The sequence below is a fragment of the Rhinolophus sinicus genome, linkage group LG04 (assembly GCF_036562045.2).
Source record: "Rhinolophus sinicus isolate RSC01 linkage group LG04, ASM3656204v1, whole genome shotgun sequence".
In the NCBI taxonomy this organism is placed as follows: Eukaryota; Metazoa; Chordata; class Mammalia; order Chiroptera; family Rhinolophidae; genus Rhinolophus; species Rhinolophus sinicus.
Window position 1 is genome coordinate 39967079 of NC_133754.1, and position 19711 is coordinate 39986789.

The window sequence follows — 19711 nt, forward strand, 5'->3', positions numbered from 1 at the left end:
TCTAGGAAGTACAAGGTTAGTAATGTCCGTCTACACTCCAAAGCTTTATAAAAGCCAAGAGTTTGGCTGGCTATAGTCTGTGAAATGTGACTCATTCAGGGCACTTCATTTTTGCTGTTTGTTTGTTTGGAATGTCTTCCAAGGTCCCCACATGTCACCTGCAAGGGCAGAGAGTCTGCTGCAGCAGACCTATAGAGGCTGGCTTCTGTGGTTAATGAGGTCTTCCTGTCTCCTGCTCTTTCCCACCATGCCACTCATGAAGTCTATTCCTGGCAACTTCCAGACCCAGGGCCATCTGCCGAGTGTGACCTGGCAGAATCACATCTCTGCTGTCACCTCAGTATCTTGTAGTGAAAATGAACATCTGGGCAGGCATTTGGAGAAAGGTGTTGTAAAGAATGACATATAGTTGAAGGGGGCATGTAGAGAGAGGAAGAACCCCATCTCTTCTTTCTTGGAAAACATGACAATTTGTGATCTGGTCGTCTGTCCCTGAGTTTTTGCTCATTCTCTAACTTCCTGATAGCATTCCCTTTTTCCACATCTATAGTCCCTCTTTTTTATTTTAGAGCTAGTGATTAGTTCTATAAAAATGCAGGGACTCAGGTATTCACTGGCATGAACCTCAAGTACTCTAAGAGAGCTTGTCCCTATGTCAGCTGGTTGCATGACCCTCTGTCTGATAGTGCTGGACACGAACCTGTCATCCTGATTTGCACACAGGAGGTTATCACAAAATGTTTGATGAGTAAAGGTACAATTATTATCATTTCAATCCCACATTTTTTGCATTTATGCTGTCTCTTTCTGAACTTCTGGAATGAGCTATTTAGTATCTTTATTATTAGTGATCTTGGAAGTATCTCAGGGTGCTCTAATTGAGCAATGTTGTATTTAATTATATAATATAAATAACCTAAGGGAATTTGAGAAAGGGATGTGGGTGGGAGACTCTTAAAGGACAACATTTGCTTTTTCATAAGTTATCTCTGGAAAAATACAATTTTACATCAAATGCCTGTGTCAGGAAGTATTTAAGCTGAGAGAAGTTTCATATTTTTGCTGTATGGAGAAATTGTAACAGGAAGGGTTAGAGCTCATGCTTTACATAGCAGAGTGGCTGGCATGAATGAATATGATTTCGGAATGTGAATAGTTCAGGTGTAGCAAGACTTACATGGTCTCTGTCAAACTGCTCTGCTATTATTCTCACACTAAAGTAGTCGTAGACAATACATTAATGAATGATGAGTGGGACTCTTTTCCAATAAAACTTTATTTATGGACAATTAAATTTGAATTTTATAAAACTTTTACATAGCACAAAATATCATTCTTTTGATCCCCCCCCCCCCCCAACCATTTGCTCATAGGTCCTACAAAAACAGGTGGTAGGCCAGATTTAAAGCAGAGGCCATGGTTTGCAAACTCCTGTTCTAGGGTTAAAAATGCACAACAAATTGCCTAGTTGTCCTAGTCTTTTTGACCATTCAAAGACATCAGGTTGTTTTGGTAAATATCAGGGGCCTCAGATTAAGGGGAAAGAGGGACTGTACTTCAATAGTTCAATTCTACAACCTTCTTATCTAGTAACACATTAGAAAGAAAGCAAAGCTCAGCCTAAATTCAACCACACTTTTGATGTGCCCTGACCCTGTATGCTTGGGGACAGTGGCATGGTCTCTCTCAAGGCACTCAAAAACACGTTGCATGAAAGACTTACTCTTCCTACAGCAGTATTCTCCAGTATTCAGATGATCTCCCCATCTCTTCACTGACTCTCTCCATGTTTGTCAATCCCTGTCTCTCCATGTGTCTAGTTTTTTCTCTGCCAAGGAGCCATATAAAGGAGAAGAAAGGAATTACCTTGTTGAGGATACTCCCAATTCTATAAAACTCCCCAATTACTTTCAATTAATAAGGCAACCTTTTACATATACCTCCATGACCCTCCCACACACACACACGACAAAATAATTTTAGCTTAAAATTGTCTCACTAAGAAGTATCTATCTTTCTGTTTTTACTTATTACTTGATATAAAATACTGATTTTCTTGGAGTGATTAGAGATTATAATGTCTTCAGTCCAGTCTAATTTCACAAAGGTAGTCCCATGGGGTTTCTTCCACAAATATTCCAAATACAATTGTGTCCTTTTGGTCAGAAAATGTTTATTTTCTTTTGGTCAGTAGGTTTTTGTTTTTTTCTCCCCAAAATTCCCATGCATTTTCTTGTAAACTCAATTCTAATATTCTAATGACTCAAAAGTAGAATGCAGCCCTTATGTACTAATCTTGAAAAATAGGTATTTCATTTGTGCGTAACAGAGTAGGAAATGGAGCAGAAGGAAATAAGGAATAAAATAGGGGGATTAAAAAAGAAGTTTATAACAGGTCAGGAAAAGAAACATTCTGCAAAGTTGTTAATACTAAATAGCCATTCAATCTGGAATGAGTTTTGTCATTATTGGTTAGACTTGATATTTTATAAAAAGAAAATTGGTGATTCATGAACCTTTTGCTGTTGTTAAAGCCATACTTATTCTTTCCTAGTGTCTTAATCGCCAGGACTATGCTTCTCAATGGGAGCTGAGTATCAGAATCACTTGGGGAACAAATTTCAAAATTTACTTTGTTCTGTCCCTCCCCCTTTTTGTAAATAAGTACCTTCAAATCAGAACCAATCAGGAACACAGCTGTAGTTGAACAAACTGAGTTATTACTTTCTGCAACAAGTGAGAACACACCACAGAAAGCCATGGAGTTTCTCAATAAGGGACCTCAGAAGCATCTATTATAGTATTAGCGTCTTGGTTGGGTGATTTGGGGGAGGGTTCAAAGGAGCGGGCCTGCAGACTACATTGCATGCTATCAGAAAGCTGAGGTTATTCTAAACTAAGGTATCTCAATAAATCTGACCAACAAGGAGGGAGACTAGTATGAAGCTTAATCTGTAAATGATAAAGAAATATCAGCCACTTATTTTGCCCAAGACTGGAAGTGCTTGGTACTTTTTGGATGGCATAGTGACCCTGTTTTTGTCAGTGCTTAGACAGAATTTTGAAGTGGCCTAGTTTTGTTGCATTTTATCACGGTCTCCGAGTAACTTGTCTCAGGTGGGTATTCTGTGAGCTTGTATAGTTGTAATAGACTATCATGACCTAGCAGTGAGTGCCAGGCTGGATGAATGTCAAGGGCAGCTTGTTTTTCTTTTCTAATATCTGACCCCTGCTTTCCTCTCTAGCACGACTGTAGTGGCTACTACATTTTAATGGCGTATTTCTAAGTTTTTATTACAAAATTTTTAAATGTACAGAAAAAAGTAAAGATAATAGTATAATATTCACTATATATCCATCAAACAGCTTAAAAAATAAAAGATTGCAGATAATTTATTGTTCTCAAATCCTAATTCCTCCAAGGAGGGAACTGTTACCTTGAATTTGATGTTTATCATTATTAAGTACAATGTATTTTCATTTCCTTGTAAAAAAAAATATACATATGGTACTTTATAGTTTCCTTCCCTTCCAGGAATTATGTAAGATCTAACATCAATACATACTGTGGTCATTTTTATTTTTTTTTAAGTCTTTTTTTTTTTTTTTTTAAGTAGGCACTAAAGCATCAAACTATGTGAGGAATCATGAGACACCCTATGTGTCACACAGGGTCACAGGACATAATTTTATATAAGTACTGTTAATATTATAAATGAATTTTAATCACCACATAAAGTACATTTAGTTTTCAATGACTTACAATGACTGATCACAGGGGCAATTTGTTGGTTTTACTTAGCAAAATGTTGGGAGGATTTTCTTTCTTCCCTCCACAGGCTCTGCTAAACATTTTTGACACTAATGGAACTGTATCAATTGGAAATTCACATTTTATGCAATGACAGACCATTTTAATTTCATGAAGGAAATGTTTGGCTTCTCCTTGCAAATAGCACTGAAGAAAATAATACAGTCAAGACAAGTGCCCTGATACATGTATATCCAGATAAATCTGTTGAATTAAATACCAGACTTTCATTACCTTATATTTTATATTTCCATGTAACATAAGCATTAATTAAATCCATCAGTGCCTTCCTTCTTGCAAGCAAACATTTTCTCTCTGACAAGAAGTGTCAGCTGAGGGAATGTGTGGACGTGAGATCTGCCATTAAAAACATGCTCACTTTCAACCAGAGAAAAGCTAATACATTCTGTCAGATGCACAGGCAGAAAGAGCACACAAGGAATGATTCCTATCTTTTCTTGCCCTTGTTGTCTAAGACTGTGGTGATGGGACGGAATGTCTTTTGCCTTACTTGAGGTTTTCAAAGACAAGCACACTTATAATCGTATTGCATCTCTTGTCACCTGGTGTTACGTGGTACATTTCAAATAAAAGCAGAAAATTGTCGTGATCTTCTGAGATCTTTAATATACCTCCGTTTACATGACAGGGACAGGAGCTATTAATAAATATCAGATGTCTTAACTGTTTGTGCTGCTTTAACAGAAATACCTAAACTGGCTTATAAGCAACACACATTTATTCTCACAGTTCTGAAGACTGGCAAGCCCAGGGTCATGGCACTGGCAGATTCAGTGCCTGATTCACAAATGCCATCTATTCACTGTTTCCTTACAAGGTGGAAGGGATGAATTAGCTCTCTGGGCATCTCTTTTATAAGGAACTAATCACATTCATGACCTAGCCATCTCGCAAAGGTTCCAGCTCTTAATACTATCACCTTGGGGATTAGGATTTCCACATATGTATTATGGGCAGGGGGACGCAAGCATTCAGACCATAGCCTTAGGTTTAGCATTGAGTCCAGGATGTTTGAAATACTAAGTACACTGAGGGGCAGATAAAGTTTGTGAGAATGGCTAGAGGAGTTGGTAGAACAAGTACCCCATGATTTGAGGGAGATGTTAGGGAAGCAAATTTCCTGAAGTCTTTATCATTTCATACTGACATTTACCTTCTCATTTCAGGGGAACACTTAAGAATCTGTCCTCAAGAATATACATGCTGCACCACAGAAATGGAAGACAAATTAAGCCAGCAAAGCAAACTTGAGTTTGAAAACCTAGTGGAAGAGACGAGTCATTTTGTGCGCACCACGTTCGTGTCCAGACACAAGAAATTTGACGGTAAGAGTGGAAGAGTTTCCACTTCCCTTTGTTCTAGATGTGCTTTACTATGAGAATCTTCTTCTTATTTGAAAAACATTATTTTTTTAATTGGTTGCTTTTCTTTTTCTCTTAAACATTTGTATATATATATATATATATATATATATATATATATATATATGTTTGTTTGTTTTTTCTTTTTTAAAGCATGAGCTTTCTTGACAATTTTGATAGTGATAACTTGGAAAAGCTTGAGTTAACAAAGCTGTTTTGCATTTGTGGTTTGCCTGTGAGATTTATTCTGAAAGATTCAGATCAATGTTTCGTTATTAAAGTGATTCTAATTCAGGTTTTGTCATACCATAGCTTGTCTTGAGTTTTCATCTGGGGATTTTCTTTAAAATAATTAAATGTCATTTAAAATAATTTGAAATATAACAACACTTTTAAGAAGACAGACATGTTTTAAGCACCAATGACATGGTTTCCTTTATTTTAGAGTTTGCCCTTCTGATAATGTTTTACATTGCAGTTGCAGTGCTTTCTGCATAAGGTTTAAACCCTCTATTGATTTCCTGATTATACACAATTGACTTCATTTCTATATTCTCTTTGTTAAATAAACCTTTTGTATTAGAAAGTGCAAAGAGTGAAAGTAATTATTACTAGGATTTCAGCATTGAATTGTCTCATCAGAGCCTCAGAAAACTGTTTAAAAGCAATCTGATTTTTATAAACTGAGTTAATAAGGATAAAGTTAATATTCTTAAGTGGTGTGTAGTTTTTAGTACACTAAGAAATGAATGCACCTTACTATGACTCATTGTAAAGAGTCAGACTTGCAAATTGCAGTGAACCTTCCTTGTACCCCTTTGGTCATATTAAGTTGCCCTGAGGCAACAGAAGTGCCATTCATTTTCTTCGCCCTCTCCAGTCAATGCACAACAGAGCCAGTATAGAAAAGGCTTGCCAAAGTTTTTCTTGTTTTTCCTCTGTAGTAAGTAAAATGTTCTGCTCCATCGCTTCTTTAAACTAGTATAACAACGCCAATTTCTTTCAAAACAGTCTCCCAAGTTCTAAAAGGTAGGTCCACCTGGTGGTGTTTTCAGTACCCAAGATGATGGGACATTTTCCATGTAAGTGAATGGAACTTACATTTTCTGCAAGAATGTTTCAACAGCTTCACATTCTTCCTCTGCCTCTCACTCTGTGTTCAACTTTATATGTGAATGTATATGAAAATAATTCCTTATTTAGAACTGAAACTTGGAATGTTTTTCCCTTGAATGCAACTAGGGAACACTTGGGAATGCCGTGGATTGACAGATTACAAATCCAGTGACATTCAGAAGCCCCTGAAGGGGCTCTGTGTTTGAGGAACTGTAATGTATCACTTCAAATTGAGGCCAATTGAGACACCGTCTCGTTTGTTATCAGAAGCAGGTAGAGGGATCTGCTGATGCTGACTTCTGCCGAGGTCTTAGGAAAACAACTCTAGTGCTTTTATAAACCTGTGCTCCAAAATCAGGCTGAAATAATTCCAGGGCTGTATTCACAGTACATAATATATATGTATTTTAATAAAAATATTAGATGCAAGGTAGCTTTATGGGGGTTGATTTTTTTTTAAATGAGTAAAATTATTCAACAAGACTGAGCCAGATGCTTCTTGTATTCTCATATCAATTGTTATTAATATCTTTGGATTTACATTTCTTAATCCCAGGTCTCATTTATCCTACTAAAGAAATCTCTCTGTCTCCCTCTCTAGCTCCCTCCTTCCCTCCCTCCCTTGCTCTCTCCCTCTCTCTCTTTTTACAGGTGTGTTTTAAATCATGCTAATGTACTTAGGGGTATTATGTCAATCGGTTTGACAGGACATTGATTTTTGCTAAGATTAGATCTGACATAGAGGGTGATGAATTCTTTGTAACAGTGCATTTCATTGCAGTTGCATTAGGTTGGGATGGATGAGAAATTAAGACTTTTTTCAAGAAAGCTTTCAACCAGACTTTTTTTTTTTTTTAATCTAAATGTGATGCTAGTAAACGCAGCTTCTGAAGAGCTCAGTCTTCAAAAAAAAATAATTATAAAAATATGTAAATTAAAAAGCCACCATTATAATTTCTGCCCTTTCTTTAGGCAATTTCATGAAGGTCAGTCATGCAATTGTATGTCTTCTCTTCTTATCCCTAGTAGGTGATCTTGCTAAGTCACCTTTCAGGAACACTGGTGTAATGATATAGGTAGATTACCATTTTCCCCTTGGCTTTTTATTGTTTGTTTTTTAACACTTCCTCATGGCACTTATTGATGAGTATCAGTTGGTGTGAGATCAGAAGAACTGTATAGGATCAGTTGTGGAATGTTACCCTCTGAGTCCTACCGTGTTTGCCCTAAAATAAGACCTAGCCGGACAATCAGCTCTAATGCGTCTTTTGGAGCAAAAATTAATATAAGACTCGGTCTTATTTTATTATAATATAAATGTACAGGTCTTATATTAATTTTTGCTCCAAAAGACACATTAGAGCTGATTGTCTGGCTAGGTCTTATTTTAGGGCAAACAGGGTATTTACCCAAATAAAACCAATGGTGCTCTGAAGGGCTTTGAATTTTATTTTGCTGAAAGGTGACTTAGCAGTATCACCTTCTAGGGATAAGAAGATAGTCATGTAAGTCATTTCTATTCTGTAAGTCATTTTGTATTATTGCTATGGTCTCATCATCCAAAATGTCCATTTTGCATTTCTGCATCTAGTACACTTTCTTAGAGATCTTGATTTGTCATCTGGATCGTGTATGTCTTTGTTGGCTATATGTCCTTTATTATATGAATAGTGAATATATTATATGAGAAGGTGGCCACTTCCTTCCTATTTTCATTAAGTACAGCAACGATTTAAATTGTATCTGATATGTGTATGTTATTCCATCCAAACTATATTCAGAGGCCAGATTCAATAACTGTTAATACTTAGTCTATGGTTGTTACTTTCCTTATTGTACTGGAAATGTTTTGATTCAATTTACCTTTTCATTTTGTGACAGAGGTGACTTTTAAAATTTGAAATTCCAAAACATTTAAAGTAACATAATATTCTATTTATTGTTGTATTCTTTCTCAGTTTCTATTATTATCTTTGGTAATATTTAGAAGACAACAGTATATCAAATTATAAATATTCATTGGGTGACCTGGAAGCTAAACCTGACTTAGTATGAATTCTTCCCAACTTTCCTAGATGGCCAAGATTTGGTCCACACAGCCGTTCGCCTAAAATACGTAGTTGAGAGGCATTAAACTGAAAAAAAACAAAAACAGAAAAGAAAAAGAAAAAATTTGTATCTGAGATACAATGAATTGAAAACAGTATATCATTATCAATTGCATAACTTTTCATTCTGTGGTAGAGAATTTACTTATAACTGACCAACTTTTTTTCTTTCTTTCTTTTTAAACATAGAATTGAAATGTTAGGATGAATGTATATAAAATAAAGGTTTATTTATTGACACTGGTCCTTCTCTATGTTCTCTATAAGATTTTTGTTTGTTTTTTTCTCCTTCCTCTGGCCCTGTCTCGACCTCTGGTTTGCAGTACACAAACTTGCAAACCCCTCACCCTGTTAGCCAGGCCTGACCACTGCAAAGATGAACTCAGAATTCCACAGGGCTGCTTTCAATTTTCTCGGTAGCCAGGCCCAGGTTTTCTGTCACAGCCCAGGGGTTACAGCCTGGATAAACACCCAGCCAGGTGTGCCTGGCATAATGATCATAACATTCCTCCCTGACTTCTTACCTTTCTCACCTCTTCCAAGCACCCAGACAGCCAGAAATACACAAAACAAACAAACCAATCATATCAAAATACAGAAAAAGGGATGGGCCTCCTTGTGCACCCACTTATTTTCCTAGCTTTTTTTTGTGTTTCATGACTGTCCGACCTGTGCAGTTGGCATTTGTGTATAAATCCCCATGGCTGTCATGCACTTCAGTGGCTCATTTGTGAGGATCCGAGAAACATGGAGAATGATCCCACATTCCGATAATAGTAGCAGTAATAATAGATAACACTTGGCCTATACCTGACCCTTTACAGACTTTAACCTAGTTAGCAGGGATGAACTGCAGTGCAGAGTCACACAGATCGTGGCAGTGGCAGCATTCTGTCCCAGGCTGAGCACTCCTGAATCCCTGCTCATAGCCACCACTACCCATCGTCGCTGAGTGCCTTTCCATCCCCAAATGTGCTGAGATATCACAGTAAGCAGCATCTGTTCCTCTTTCTCCCCCTGCCTGCCCTGCCCGTTATTGTGGGGACGAGGTGGAAATGTCTTTCAGACAAAATTGGAAGATTTTTTTTTAATCCTCAAAAAAGAACAGAAAATTACCCACCTAAATGTAGCCCAGCCCCCAAGGAACCTGAAGCTTAGAGAGGGTGAACGACTTGCCAAGTTTTCACCAAAACGATGAAACCAGGACTGTAACCTAATACTCTTGACTTACATCAGACTTATAAATAGTAATGTGATAGGAAGTCAATATTTGGTTGAAATTCTATCTAAGCTTTTATTTGCTTTGAGTGAACACTGGCTAAAAATTATTGATACTGTTTTTTTAACAAGACAGTAGTGATATTGGTGGGTAAATGATTTAGCCACATTTTTGGCAATGGTGGAATAGTATTCAATAGGAAGTTGTCCCGAAATTAAAGGGAAATGAGTGGTTTTGTGCAAAAATGCTATTGGGTCAATGAAGACATATTGTTTATTCTCCTTACTTCACAAAGCCTAGTAGTCTCTATCTTGATGTAGGCAGTGGCACCCTATTCTCCAGAAAGGTGTAGAGCGTGTATGCAATATAGATTATTCAGAGACAGGACAATTTTAGTTTAGTTATTTTTTGCTTCAAATTTATTTGACCTGAAATTTATTCACATTTGAAACTCAATATGAGGATATTTGTTTAGTATGTTTTTCTTGGTCTTATTATTTTTCTCTCCTTCCTGGTTTTTATTTATGTATTTTAATGATATACATTTGTCCAGAGATTTTGGCAGCAAGTACATTTTTAAAAGCAAAAAAAAAAAAAAAAAAAAAAAAGTTGTGCAGTAATTTCCATCTTTCTGAAGAACTTATTCTACAGTAACACCCTCAGAATTCTCATTTTACTGAATACAGAAATAATTTATACACAGCAAAATAATATTTTTACACTGCAAATCTGCTTGTGTTTTCTTTTAAAATACCATTTCTCATCTATATACTGTAGAGATGACAATAATGTAATGATATCTTTAAAATATGGTCTAATTTTCTCGGAGAATACACTTACTTGAAAACCAAAAAAACCTAAGTAGTTTTCCATATGGTGGTAGAATCTTCCATATTTCCTGTCACATGGGTAATGTGTGTGTGTGTGTGTGTGTGTGTGATTTCAATTCAAAATAGTTATTCAGAACCTACCATATAAAAGGTACTTAACCAAATGTATCGTAGATTAAAAAAAATGACTAATGTCAAAAAATATGATCACAGTCTGTCAAGAATTTACCTGGATGGAGAGACATAGTATTAAACTAACATTAAAGAAGGTAGAATTGACTATATCGTAAAGTAGAAGCCAGAGAAAAAGAAAGGAGGAAGTCAAGTGTATTATTTCCATGCACCATAGAAGACTTTTAGAAGAGGGAGCATACAGGATCCTTAAAGGATGAGCTAAGGTTGTGATAATTAAAGGAGTGGCAGGAGGAGACAAAGGATACCAGATGTTTTGTATGCATGTTTACAAAGTTCTTGGGACTTGTAAACATATTTATTATTGATTTCTTCCAAACAATATCACTTTATTGACATTTAGCGTACATCTATTATGTAAATATCCTTTAGAGACTTTTTTGGAGTTATATCAATATGCCATTGTTTTATAATAAACAACCACAGAAATTCAGGGCATAAGCAAGAATCATTCATTTTCCTTAATGCATCTTTGGATTGGCTAGAGTTTGGTTGTTTCAGGATGTGTTCAATTAGGCTTGGTTCTAAAGTATGAATTTGAACTGTTCTGCTCTCGAGGTTTCTTATTCTTTGGAAGCAGTACTTTGTCTTGGGCATTGTCTTCTCATTGTGCATTTTGGAGACTAAGGTACATATGCATCTGTGGGGGCATGATGCTTCTTAAAGCCTAAGTGAGACTTGGCACACAGTCTTCTCAGGTTCCACTGGCCATAGCAAAATCATGGTCGTTACCAGTACCACTGGGACAGAGGAGGGTATAACTCCCATAGAGGTTGAAGTGGGAGAGGGAGTGAATATTTCTATATCCTAATCTACCATAGTCCTCAACTGATACTCTCTTACTATTTCCCAAACAATGTTTTATGTTCCATATAAGCTTGTTTGTTTGTTTTTGGTATTCTCTAGGAACTCAAGAGCCATAAGTATTTTCTAAATAAAACAGGCAGACACGCCTGTTTTATTACTACCACCCATATCCTGGTACACTAATAAATACACACACACAAATGCACATATAAACACACACACACACACACACACACACACACACACACACTTCCATGATATTATTCAAGAATAAGTATATGTTATTTCCATTTCATCACTGAACAGAAAACAACTTAATTGTAATTCATAAGGGTTATAATGTTAATCACTATAGAAAGTAATTAGGTGAATGCCTCCTTTAAGTTTGGTAGGCCCCTACCTCAGTGACATGTATTTCATCTGAAGGACACTTCTCTGGAAATCAGAATGTGCTGACTCGTGCTTTAGAAATTAGAGAAACATTCTTACTGCCATTGGAAAGTAATGTGCCAATTCTCCCAAAGGACAGACCTTCCAAAAATAAGAATCAGGTAGCCAGGGATCTGGCTTTGGCTAAACTAGTGAACAGATTTGTGTTGGAATATATGGTCCATGGTAGGGTGTCCTTTAAATGCATTCTAAGAAGAACCCAGGTTTATGTATAAGGAAATTTTCCTTCCTTCCTTCCTTCCTTCCTTCCTTCCTTCCTTCCTTCCTTCCTTCCTTCCTTCCTTCCTCCCTCCCTCCCTCCCTTCTTTCCTTCCTTCCTCCTTTCCTTTGGACAGATCTTTCAAACCTCCGGAAGTGCATTGCTGATCAGCAGCTTCATGCCCTCTGTAATGGACTACCGATCTTTTTCTCATTCTTGGACCCTCACCACATACCTCAAAGTAACCTAAAACACATTATGCTCCTAGTGTAGTTGTACTATTATCATCTTATTATCACCAGTTCCTTTGCATAGTGGCTTTGCTGAGCAGCTGTTCACAGACAAGCCAATTTCTTTTAAGTATTGCTCTATCAGAAGCTGAAACCAGCCCTACCAGAAGGGTTCTTGGTCATGAATGTTAATGAGCAGACAAGTATCTGTTCTCTGACAGCGGCTTACTAATCCTTTGAGTGCATATGGGTAAATTACAGAAGAAATTTATTCCAGTTAAATTGATCTGCCACTCAATAGAGAAAACTTATTTTCTTATTTTAATGAAAATTTTAAAAATATATAATAGTGGTGTAAATTAGAGATCAGTGGAAACCTTTTTGTCTTCAGACCTGAGAACACAGTAGCTCAGTGTAGACTGGTCAAGGTAATATACGAGAACCCATTATCTCTAGTTTGGTGTGATGTGCAGTGGGAAACAGTGTAGGTAACTCACTCTCTGAGCTTTTGTGTCAAGAGATTCTTCACCTGCCTTCTTGATAAGAAATTGGAATAAAATCTGTGTTTTCCTCCTCTGCTGTGACAATATAAGATTTCTTTTCCAAACAAAAAAAAAAAAACATGGTAAAAGCATAAAAGAACACATTTGCATGTTTTTCTAAGATTCAAAAGAAAATGATTCAGGTGATTCTTTATCTGAAGTGACATTCCCTGTCCTGATGAACTCCCTGACGTGGGCAGATAGAAGGAACAAGGTGGTCAGAAAGATGTCATGGTCGAAGCGGGTTGATAATTCCATGAGGGTTTATTATAATATTCTGATTTTTGTATGGTTTCTAAATTTCTGTAATAAACAGATTATTTATTTTTTACAAAAAAGGTGAATTGATTTGAGCATATACTGGATTGAAGACTTACAGATTGTGAATTCATTCTAGATACAGAACAATGTCAAAGGGGATGGCCACCCTTACGTCTTGTTTATTCAACAATAGCAAATTACACAGAGGACTCCATTTTCAAATTGCAAAGATGAACACAACTTATAAGGCTTTTAACTCAAATCAAGGCTGCTTAGAATCTGTTTCCATCCAAAATTTTATTATTGTTTTGCCAGAAATGACACGTCTAGTATATTAATATGAACAGGCCTGTTAACATGAGGCTTTATCTTTATATCTCCCTGTTAAATGTGATTCAAAATGTTAAACTCTTATTTAGAAGATATATGGACATGAAGACAAGCAGACTATTCAAACACAAACTTTGGCAAGATTCAGGAGAAACTGTAAATGTATATTATAAATGCATTATAAATAACATTTCTGTATCACTCAGGAGTCACCCAGTGACTTTTGGTTCAATAACAAAACTGACATGTTTTCTTGGAGTCTGGCATTTTAGCAAATCCAAAAGAAGAGACGGCTCGCCTAAGCAATTAATTCCACATGCTTCTAAGTACTCCGTCAGACAGGAAGAAAATCCCGAACCCAATGTGGAGGTAGACTCAGTGACCAACTAATAAGCCTGCATGGTTCACAGGACTCAGAGGGATTAAAAAAATAATCATAATAAATGTCATAATTTTCTGTTTATTATGTTTTCAAAAGGTTTGTTATACTATTAAATGAACAAATATTATTCTTGGGATGACTATATATAGTAGTATATGATCTTCACACTGTTTCCTCCCTACCTAGTGGTTTAAATGAATCCAAACAATTTGAAAATGAAAAGCAAACTTTGAAGTAAGATGACAGGAATTTGGGCCTCCCAGTCCTTTCCATATTGGAAGAAATTGTTCTCATTCACATATTTTTTACTTCTGAAAATTCTTTGCATATATTTCCTCTTTTAGAAGAATAGTGCTGTGGTCATTATAGGTTTTAGTTCTTTCAGCCCTCCTATCTCCTCCTCCTCAATGCTTATGTAGTTGACACCTTATCATTTTCACTTATTGAGTGTTCTTTTAATAGTATTCTTTAAAAAAAAAGTATGATCTATTGTGTACAACAGATTTGTTGCTATCTAAGCTCATTAACTATAGGGGTTAGGTCACCTATTTTTTTCATTATCTTCCTATACCTTACTTAATATGGAACATATTTAATAATGTGGCAGTGTTGTCTGACTATGGCACCGACCTGCACAGACCCAACGGCAGAGACCAGAGGATGAATTTCTTAATATTCTATAATAAATATGACAGAAGAAGATAGGAAGCCTTGAATTCTAGTTATCTATTAACTCTTAGGGTTAATAAACCTGGGAGTCATATTTGATTTCAGCAGCATTTATTTCAGTAGATTTAATGGAACAAATTTAAAATTCACAAAAGAGTGATGGTCTTTATTTAGAGTGCAAGTAGAAGCCCTTACGTGACAAAGCAGGATGAGTGGGTTCTCTATATCTCTCTCACACGCGAATGAGGAGTGATTAAGATGCACATGAGTCACCTAGAGAACCAGTTAACACACAGATCCCTGGATTCAAACATGGGAGAATTTGATTCTTTGGTCCGGACAGGACTCCAAAATCTTCATTTTGCTTAAGCATTCAACGTTTCTGAAGCAGGTGGTTATCTGGGTTGCCCTTTAGGATATACTTTGAGTACCACTGGTTAAATGGAGCTAAGGGACCAGTTATTATCAGGACACAGAACTGAGGCACAGAAAGATGACAGAGACTTTTAAATCTTTGCTTTATCATGCTAAGGTCAATTGATGGTCTGCCAATTAAAGTTCCCTACTGTGTAAGGTGGAATTCAAGCACCTATTGACCATCAAACAATGCTTTTTATAAATTACACAAGTCTTTTTTCCTTCTGATTTTGACAGTAAATTACACTGAAGATCCATAACTCATTTGATTGTTTGCAAATCAAAATGACGTTTTATTTGAATTTTTTATATTTGTGAACCATACAAAAAAATTTTATATTTGTGAACCACAAAATTTTTCTTCTTCTTTTATTTTCTAGTTTATTGGATCTAACAGGCATTTATTTTTCACAATCTAGAAAATACATTTTTAATTTCTCCTTGCTTTTTGCCTTTTTTTTTTTTTTTTTTTGGCTTGGGTGACATTTTTGAAGCCAACTAACATTTTTTAATTGCATTTTTCTTAATACAAAGTAACATATGCTTTTTGAAGAAAACTTGAATAGTTTAACTTTAAAGTGTGAAAGCATTTAAAGTTACTTTAAATTTATGCATTAGGGAACTAAAAACTTGATCTCTGAGGACAGTGAGGTAAAAATAACAATAATCAATATACACTTTCTCATGTAAGTTTATTTAAATAACTTCTAAAAATAAAACAAGTTTTAACTCTTAATTCCTATTCCAATAGTTTATAAATGTAAAATGAAAAATGGAACAATGTCCATTCAAGGAGGGGAGGATTTTCTATTTTCTGTGGATACCATCTCCTCCATGCTTCATAACATTTTGACAATACAAACTTGGGAAACTTTTACCGTAATTGTGCTGACGATCTTCATTTAGAATGCAAGAAAAGCCCTTCAGAATTACAGCAACACAGTTCTGAAGATTTCCATGATGTAATAAATTATGATTTATATTAAAGAATAGGTCAAGAAAGTACTCAAAATGAATCCTCCTGTGAAATAATGATTTAAGGAGAATAGATATTTAGGGAAAAATACTACACACACAAAAATAATGTCTTTTTTGAATAGGAGTAAAGGTCTACTGACTTAGTCCAGTTATCATTAGCTCAAGACTTATTCTCCTCGCTCTCTTCCCAGTACCCCAAAATGTTTTACTAAGGAAAGTAGTTTCTAAGGATATTGTCAGTCCTGATATGTTCCAAGTCCTCCCACAAATAGAAGATTAGTAATTGGGCACAGGCTTGTGTCAGTGTCAAGGTTTAGCTTGTTTCTAGTGCACAGAGCTCTGGATTATATTCTGAAACTGAAAAAGTTGGAAGCCAATGTTAATGAATATTATTGTGATACATTTTTACATTGCTTAAAACAGTCCCGAAATATATAGGTGCACTTTTTCTTAATGTTTAAGATTATTCATTTTTTTGTATTTCTAAATCAGGAGGGTATTTTTTTTCCAGTTAGATTCTAGGTGCCTATGGCAGTTTCTACGTTCTTTTCTTCATTCACTCACTCATTCCCCATTGTTGAGGGAGGGTCTACTTTGTTCCTGACATTGTGTCAATTTCTATTAAAAAAGGGGTGGGGGGAGAAAAGCCGTGTAAACAGCAGAGGCCTTACGGTCAGCAGACTAGGTTTCAAATATAGGATTTTCATTTTATTAAAGTGACACAGGACGTTTCTTGAACTCTTTGGTGTCTATATTTTCTCTTTTCAAAATGAATGTATAATTTCAGTTTTGAACATATACACAAAGAGCTTAGCAAGAGTCTGGCAAAAAGTGAGTATTTCATGTATTTTGGTTCTACCCTGCTCTTCATGCTTGTAATTATCCTCCTCGTGCTTACGTTCTTGTCCAGAAGCGCTGACTGTCCCACCAAGCCTTTTAAGGAAAAGCATAAATAACTTCAATATGAATTGGTGCCATGACTGAAAATAAAGATAAAATACTAGTAGAGAATGAAAGCTTTTCATGATGAGAGGACCACAAATGGCTTTGTGAAAAGACAGAATAAAAACTGTCTTGAAAATTAGGAAGGATTTGGACATTAGTTAGGGACGATGTGGACATGTGAGGGAAAGAATGGAGTTGGGGAATCGAGAGGGATACAGGGACAATTCTGTTTGTGGGACATGGGATGCTTGAATAAAAGACAAGTGTATCCATCATTAAGGTCCTTGAGTATGTTTAAAAAGTAGAAAAATCAGTCTCTCAAAATCAATGGGTGTTCCTGTTTATTTTCATTTAACTAACTGAACTGACTGTTGATTCCTAAGTTGCGTAGACAAAAGTTAACATCCCTGTTGAACAACAATTAACAAAGTTTATGTGTGGGAACTTTTCCCTTTGATTGCTGACAGGAGGAATGTGGATTAGAGAACAAAATGCATTCAGTTGATTCCTTATTTCCTTTAGTGTGTGTGTCTGTATAGTAATATTTATAAATAAACAACAAACTTCCAGGCATCTGTGACTGTGATTCATGTAGAGTCTATGTGCGAAAAATCTTTACATTAAGGAATGCAACAATGTTCCTACTTTTTTGCACATGCAACCAAGTTTCAACAGTGATTTGTAGGGAATAGTAGGTTTAGGTATAGACTTTTGTTATGCTATTCTATTTGTTAGGTTCCTCCCTACAGTAAATATGTATTATTGTTATAGTCCCAAAAATTGTTAAATAGTTCATCCAATTATAAAAATGAGCAATGAGTTGATACCTCTGAAAAAGGCCCTGCCACATACCCATACCTCAACTTATGAAATTAGCTGTCTTACTAAAATCTTCTCGTGATGGTGTCACATTTTAATTTTGAACGCAAATTTGTATTTGATATTCTATTTGATATCAACAACAGTGGTGGATACATAACTGATGATAATGGTTCACTTCATGCAATTAATTTTCTCAGTAACTATTTAGTACACAACTGACTCAGTATATAGATCATTGGGGATGGATGAATGCAAACATCTTTCTACACTCAAAATCTTCCAGTCGTTGAAAATCCCAGAGCTTTTGGAGCTCTGAAAAAGTCTCTGTTATGTAAAGATATGCTTATTTACTTATCTTACCTTTATTTACACAGTGTTTATTAAGTAGCTATTGATTTTTCATCGTTGCTTTTTAGCAACCTTAAATCCTCATTTAAACTATGTAATCCGTAAGGGCAGCTAACATTGCATTGCTTCAAGTTATTAGATATGGAGTGATACACATGGCATAGTGTACTCTTGGCTTGCTGCCATTGATGAATGAAAGATGCAATGCTGGAGGGTTCATGGTATTTCTTTATCCTCAGGTTCACTAACTGTGGTTAATATTGAACCCAGTCTATTTGTGCCAAGTTCTTCAGGAGGCCAAGACATTAAGATTCCTTAGATTAAACATCACCTAGGCATTGCCTGAACACCTAAAAGAATTTCTTGCCAATGAGTAATGCTGTTCCTTCACTACACAGTCTACACAGAAAATGCCAGAATTCAATTTAGGGAGTGCAGTAATCTAAATTTTTAAATTATGGGCCCTTTATTGGATAAATCCAGTTCTGCTCTGTTCTATTTCATCAGCTGTAGGCAAAATTGAGGAATAGATTTTTTTCTTTTTTTACAAAAATCAACAATATGTTTTTCTTCCTTGTGAGAATTTTGCTTAATAACATAACAATACGATTTTGTGGGAGTTTAATAAAAGCTACCTTGATAACAAAGCAGAAAGGTCAGTTGTTTGTCTTCTTGCTGATGGAAAACTCTAAGTGTGGCTTCGTTCTCCACTCTCATCATCCATTAGCTTCATTTTAAAACCTCTTTTTTATATATTTGAAGAGCAATCAAGAAATATATCATTGTTGTCAAATATCTTAAATTTACATGCACAGTTTCCTTAAAATAAGTAATACAATCAAAGATATAAAGCATTGATAAACTTTAGAAAGGATAATTAACTTTAGAAATGATGACTAATTACATTTTTACATCACAAACATTTTCTTGTCATCTAAACAAACATCAGCACATGGAATAATCAGTATTGCTTGATAGCCAGCATTTCAACTTAAATGAAAAAGACCTACCTTTTTCCTAGGTGATAAGGTACTATTACAGATGCTCCTTGACTGACAATGAGGTTATGTCCTGATACACCCATCATAAGTTGAAAATATCCTAGATGAAAAATGCATTTACTATACATAACCTGTCGAACATCATAGCTTAGCTTAGCCTACCTTAAATGTGATCAGAACACTTGAATTGGCCTACTGTTGGGCAAAATCATCTAACACAATGGATACATTGTTGTTTACGTGCCTGACTGGGAGATGTAGCTCATGACTGCTGCCCAGCATCACAAGAGAGTATCATACCCCTTATCGCTAACCCAGGAAAAGATCACTATTCAAAGTATGGTTTCTAATGGATGTGTGTTGCTTTCACACGATTGTAAAATTGAAAAATTATAAGTTGAACCATAGTCATTTGAGGGGCATTTGTAATTTCTTTCACTGGCATAAAAGGATCTGAGGAAGTAAAGCATATTTTTAAAAGTATTAAGGATAAAGAGAAAGATACAACTTGAAAAATACTTTAACATGTGACTAATCCACATTTATCAATAATTGTACATTACATCATTTTGAGTAATCATTGTTATTTATTTTTAAAAGAACTACAGTTTTTATGTTGCAATATTGTTTTCTTTCCCACTTTTCCCTGGAAACAAAAGTAAACAACATCTT

General features: G+C 35.6%; 1 protein-coding gene across 2 annotated transcripts in view; it reads left to right on the plus strand.

Moving 5' to 3' along the window:
* The window catches only part of GPC6 (glypican 6), a 1036531-nt gene that overhangs the window by 255039 nt on the left and 761781 nt on the right, over nt 1-19711 (plus strand). For both annotated transcript variants that reach the window (XM_019737186.2, XM_019737185.2), the window contains exon 2: nt 4999-5157. In XM_019737186.2, coding sequence (XP_019592745.1) covers nt 4999-5157 — 159 coding nt within the window. The remainder of the gene's footprint in view (nt 1-4998; nt 5158-19711) is intronic.